General features: G+C 33.8%; 1 protein-coding gene across 1 annotated transcript; it reads right to left on the reverse strand.

The window, feature by feature from the left end:
- Positions 1–222: 222 nt before the first annotated feature.
- Positions 223–1,779, reverse strand: LOC105803841 (probable galacturonosyltransferase-like 1). Its single transcript, XM_012636249.2, has 2 exons — positions 528–1,779; positions 223–394 (listed from the first exon to the last, which is right to left on the reverse strand). The coding sequence occupies exon 1, from the start codon at positions 1,588–1,590 to the stop codon at positions 535–537; it is 1,056 nt and encodes a 351-aa protein (XP_012491703.1). The 5' UTR covers positions 1,591–1,779; the 3' UTR covers positions 223–394; positions 528–534.
- Between the last annotated feature and the right edge of the window lie 4,588 nt (positions 1,780–6,367).

The raw sequence follows: 6,367 nt of genomic DNA on the forward strand, positions 1-6,367 counted from the left end.
ATAAAAGTTAGAATAGTAAATTATTTGTACCCATTACTATGTATCCCATGATAAAGCTTCCTCTTCAAATTTAGAAACTGCAAGAATTATATAGGTAGTAAACAAACTGGGCACTGTTAGAAAATGGAAACCAATTACTGAACATGTATATTGTCTTCAACAACCTCATGGCTTTAACAATCAAGCAGCAATTGAAATTAAAAAGAGAAGATGAACATAAAATTTGAAACCAATTTATTCTTCTTGATCTATAGCTGTAGTTGTTATATATACTGTTTTCAATTACATAGATGGAAAAGAAAACAAAAAGTAGATTAATGTAGTAAGATTGTTAAAGCTCTGTTGTATAATCTATGAACATTGAACACCTCCCCCCCCCAACATTTGCCACCATCTGCAAGAGAGAAACATCTTAATTTTCCACTCAAATCTATGTTGTGTGTATGTTCTATGGCCTCATCCAACTAAAAATCTCAGGCCTAGATATGAAAACATAGAGTAATCATATATAAAAATAATTAAGATACCAAAATTTTAGGACTCCAAGGCAAATGGTGTTTGCAGCAGATCATACGGAGCCCATAAAGCATCCAAAGGACAAGGTCTGTTTGCATCTAATCTCACCCATGGCTTCCCTTTCCCACTCCAATGCAGTAAGCTAACTGGACCAGGATGTAAATTTCTACACAATCCTCTATAGTTATCTCCTCCGAGGCCATGTTGGTTCCATCGATGATCAACTGGAGCTATATTCCCTGCAAAGACGAGTAAAAACGGTGGCAAAGACCCTAACTCATAGATCCTCATTCTCTTTTGAAGCTCCATCCATTCTATAATCTTGGTAGTGTAATCTCCTTGTCGCCATCTTTGCAAATCTATCACCATTACCCCAGTGTTGAAATAACAGGCTTTGCGTCCGGCAAATGTTAGAGATAACGTTGGGTTTGACCAGAAGGTTGGGGTGAAGTAGGAAGTGAAGTTGGCGTTGCAATACTCCGGTGCAGCTAAAACCGAGCGGTCTCCGAGCGGCGTCGCGGCGAGTTTAGAAATGTCGTCGACGAGGACGAGGTCTGAGTCTAAGTAAACGACTCGGCTGAGACACGGTGGGAGAAGGTTGGCGAGGTAGTTGCGGGCATAGTTTAGAGGGCAGTCAAGCGCCGAGCGGATGGAGGTGGAAATGAGTCCCGACACCTTGGAGGAGTCGTATGGGTAGATTTGGAACTTGAGGGAAGGGAAAGAGCGGGAGATAGTGAGGCGGAGGTGTTGGTGGTTGGCTGTGGAGGAGGGGATGAAGTGGAAGCGGATGTTTTGAGGGCAAGAAGAGTGCTGGAGGACGGAAAGAATGGCAGCCATTGACCCACGTAAGTAGGCAGCGTCTAGGGTCATTGCAACATGGACAGCTTGGTGGGAGCACATTTCATTGGTGTCCAAGGAAGGGCAAGCGGGAGAGTTGTAAAACTGTGGAGCTTCTTTGAATATTTGATAATTAGTGGTAGTGGCGGAGGCAGGGGCAGAATTGGTGGCAGTGATGAGGAGGAAGAGGAGGAGGAGAAGGTGGTGTCGGTGGAGGTGACCATGTGGTTCAGGCATTTTGTTGGAGGGAATCCAAGAGGATATTGGAAATTAAGAAAGGGCTATAAAGTGTTTAGACTACGTTTATTAACCCTTTTAAGAGTGGGGGCGGGGACGGATCCTTGGTTCCCACGGTGCCAAAAAAGGGGTGCTGCAGCCACCCGAAGTAAAAGGTTTTTGAAACAACTCAAACTCTCAAGTCTTTGGCTTCACATTTGCTTGTTGCAAAATGTTTTCCCTTTTTATAAAGAAAAAGATCGCATATTGAAAATGAAGCAACATATATTTAAATTTTAAATCTTAAAAATAATCATATGAATCTATTAAATTAATTAAAACCACATAATTACAAAATTGCAGTCAAGTCAGTTGGTGATTTATATGGTAATAGGGTTTAATGAGTACAAATATGGTAGCAAATCAAGTCATTACGATATAGTTTCCGTTTTATGGTAAAATATGGAATGTCTTTCATTCAAGATTTGCTAATTAAACATGGTAAGGTTGGGAAAGAAAATACGTTAAAACTAGCCTTTTTACTGTATCTAGAACCCATTATGTAAACATTCTTTCTCCAATTTTCTTGGTTTTCATTCTTTTTCACCATATAAAAAAAATAGACAAAAAGGGCAGATTGTAGTTAACTTGAATTTACAATGACGTATTATCAACGATCTAGTTGAGCCATCCACGTCTAGGAAAGCCCTAGCACAAGAGTTTTTGCCTTCAATCTAAGGATTTGCATGTTCAGCGTAACCAAAAAAAAAAACATTAAAAATAGTATTATTTTATTCTTTTGGTCTCTAATTTGATCCACATATTCCGTGAAAAATTAAATGCAGAAGCTTACCGGTGTCCTAAAGTTAAAAATGCAGTAAAGCTAAATAATATTATCAAGGCAACGTCGTCCCAGTCCAGGTGGCTGCAATATGTGGGTCCATAGAGTGCCACCTAAGCAAGTCATAGGTAATTATTAAAGACAAAACGGAAGTTCACTTTTGTTAGGAGATAGGGACATGGAAACCAAGAAATTGGTGGGAAATGCTTCTCTTAACTAGACATTTTGCCTTCCCTCTCACTCTCACCTTATCTAACTTCTTGTGTTGTATCACGAATATGTGACCTAACAAGGGCTCCAGCCTTCCATAATTACTAAAACCGTCCACTTTTATTTTATTCTTTTTTGAAAATTACATGCCCATATTCACCATGTTCCATAATAGTATCTCCCTTTTTCTTGTATCACATAATATAATGTTATAAAAGCCATCGTTTGTCATATTCGCAAGAATCCAATAAGTCTTTCCAAGTAGTGTTGATTATTATTTTCTATTATTTCATATACATCTTTGATATTTTAAAGTATTATTGCAATTTAGAGATAAAATGAGTTATACAAAACTTGTAACTTGATTTTCTTGGCCAACATAAAGCTTCTTACCTAATTGGCCTTAATTTATATTATACGCTTACAAGATTAATATGAAAAGGAAGATAACACAGTATATGGGCTAGCTACTTTCGAATTCCATTGTACTCAAATAAGTTAGTTGCCCTTAGTTATTAACACAAAAGGATGTGAGTGGGACATGCATGGTTCCCTCTTTCATTAATAGAGTTTACACGAAGCAATTAATATATAAACCGAAGGCAAAGCTTTGCATGTGCTATACACATGACAAACCCCCCTATTTCTCTCTACACGATGACCCCAGCCTTCTTAATTAAACACCCCTCTTCTTTATTTTCTTTGATTAGATCCCCTTCGAATTTCCTCTCTGGATCTTTGATATAAAAAGGGAAAAAAAAAGTTGAACCTCATGCAATCATGCTACCCTTTTCAACCGACATTGACAACCTTCTGCTGTCGGCACTGCCATCTCTCACCCCTTTATTTTGAAAATTAAGTTTCGAATCTTACTTTTTTTTTCTTTAAAATAAATAAAGAAATTACGACTAAATCGTTAAATATGGAATCAAATGTTTCGACCTAAGCCACACGGTTTAGCCCCACAATGTGAAGATGATAGTTGAAAAAGGAGTAAAAGGGGTCAGCTTCAAGCGGCAATCCCCATAGTTTCACTCACTCTCAACTCTCAGACTAAGATTTGTCTTCGTAAAGTTAGGTTTGGTATAATATTTTCATATATTTTACCGGCACATAATTTGTATTTAAATAACATTAACGAGTGCCAATACGCAGGTTTCTATCTACAAAGTTCAAGTTCTACATTTTTAAATACTTTTTTCAACCTTTTTGTTTTCTATATTTTGACTTTTCTAGCTAGTTAATATCATAAACTTCAGCATTTTTGTCTCATTTGATTATATTTATAAATTTTAGCTACTTGAGTTCATGTTAAATATTCTCTTTTCATAGGTGGAACTTCAACCGTCCCTCCCCTCTCTCTCTATATATAGAAACAACCGTAATAAATAAATTACACATAGGATCATTCAATTATAAAAAAGTTTTACTTTAAACACTCAAAATAAAGAATTTACAATTCAAGCATCAAAGTTATATAGTTTGGTCATTTTGATCACTCCGTTAAAACCACAAACGTCAACCTAACGTGACAGTTAAAAATTAGTATAATAACAAATTTAACCTTAACTTTTACATATTATATCAATTTAGTCATATTTTTTAAAAAATAACCCTCAAAATTTAAAACTGATCTCAAATTAATTTTGTATCTAAAAAATTCAATACACATATAAAAATACATAAATATTTTTTAAAAAATAAAAAATACATGAAAATTCTAAACTTGAGCTGATCGGCCTTTTGGAATCTAACCCAACTTTCTTGCTTTACTTCTATTAAGTTGTTAACACTGCAATTTGGGTTGAATTATCCAAAAAATAGTAAATGGAGGGACGGTGGTGGGGGAAGCGAGGATGGGGACCGCGGTTAGGGATTTTTATTTTATTTAATATTAATATAATTATATTTATTTAATATGAATTTAAATATTAATATAAAATTTAAAATTTTCTTTATGTATTTTTATATATTTCTTTAATTTTTTTAAAATTAGGATCAATTTAAAATTATTTATAAATTTTGAGGGTTAGTTTTTTAAAATTATGATTAATTTGATATTATATGTAAAAGTTTAGGGCTAAATTTGTTATTATACCAATTTTTTTAACTACTGCGTCAACTTGCCGTTTGTGATTTTAATAAAAGTGATCAAAATGACCGAACTATGTAACGTTGGTGCTTAAATTGCACACTTTTTATTTTGAGTGCCTAAAATGAAAATTTTGAATAGTTGAATGACTGCCTATTTTTTACCCTAAAAAAATTGATGAAATTAATATTCCTGAATTTGAACATGAAACTTAAAAGAGGGAATAGAAGTTAAAAAGGGTTTATTCATTGTTGTTTATAGTTAGGTTTTATTTTGTTAATTTATTTTGATAAGGGGAGCGAGAATGATAGAAAACTATAGCTGACCGCAGGCTGAAGCAAGAATGTTTTTTTTGGAGGGATTGAATTTGAAATATAAACTTTGAGAGAACTAAAAATGTAATTTTATTATTGTTAATGTAAAATTTTATAAATTTTCAAAGGACTAAACTATGAGCTTTTTATTTTTGGAGAAGCCATAATTGAACTTTAAATTTTAGGAGGGGCCAAATACACTTTTACTATTGAATTAACTTAAAATTTGCAATTTCTAAAGGTACTAAAGGGGTGATTTTTCATTTTGGAGCAATGCCTGTCCCCTCTAGCTTTGCTCCTGATTGACCAAAAACTCAAGAAACAATAAGGGGGAAGATATAAAACAACAAAGAAAGAAAGCTTTGGAGAAATCAGTTATGGCAAAAAAAAAAAACCTATTCCGATGGTGATGTTAAAGTGAGGGACATGGCTAATTCATTTGGAAATTGATTATAACACTAACTAATGTTTGAACTTATAACCTATCCTGAAAACTAGCTAATATAATTCCCCAAATGCGCTTACTGCCTAGATAGATGCATGTTCACCGTTTCTAATACTTAAAATTTTATTGTACATAAGTGGTGGAACTCGAAGGATTTAGTATGGAAAGTTGCATGGCACTATAAGTGTAACATCCCTTACCTAAATTCGTACTTAAATCTAAGTAAGGAATGTTATATTTCAAAACAAATATTTTATTTAAGAACTAAATTTTGTTATTCAAGATCTCCTCATATTTTAGACATTTTTTAAAGCCATTTAAGGATTTTTGTAATGCTCTTAGGCTTTCTCTAAAGTTTGATTACATTCGGGGTTCATTCAGAACTATTTCGGATAAAAAGAACAAAGTAGAGGAAAACAGGGTCAATGTCACAACATCATAAGTCCAGTGTTGCGACACTAGGTTCTCTGGTGCTCATGTCGTGACATCTTGTGGCTAGTTTTGTGACCCTAAGTCCTCTTAACAAGTCAAAACTTGTGACAGCCTGATTTTGACCCTAATCGGAACAGTGGTTTCGGGATCGCAAATTTGAGGCTAAAAAATATTTTAATATTATTTTTTGTATTAATTATGTGTGAATTTACATATGTAAAAGTTTTGAGAATTTATTTTATTGTTTGTGTGCTAAATTTGAGAAAAGGGCTTAATAGCGTAAAATAAAAATTTAATGGTTAAATATGAAAGTGCCTAATTAGCCGTTCTATGATGCAATTAGCCCACTATATAAGTTAGTGGAAGAAAATGGTCAAGAATGACCTTATATTATATGTTATATATATTAACTTATAAAGGTTAAATTAGTAAATAAAATATTATAATGTATTTATAATAAAACA

The sequence above is a fragment of the Gossypium raimondii genome, chromosome 11, assembly GCF_025698545.1.
Source record: "Gossypium raimondii isolate GPD5lz chromosome 11, ASM2569854v1, whole genome shotgun sequence".
In the NCBI taxonomy this organism is placed as follows: domain Eukaryota; kingdom Viridiplantae; phylum Streptophyta; class Magnoliopsida; order Malvales; family Malvaceae; genus Gossypium; species Gossypium raimondii.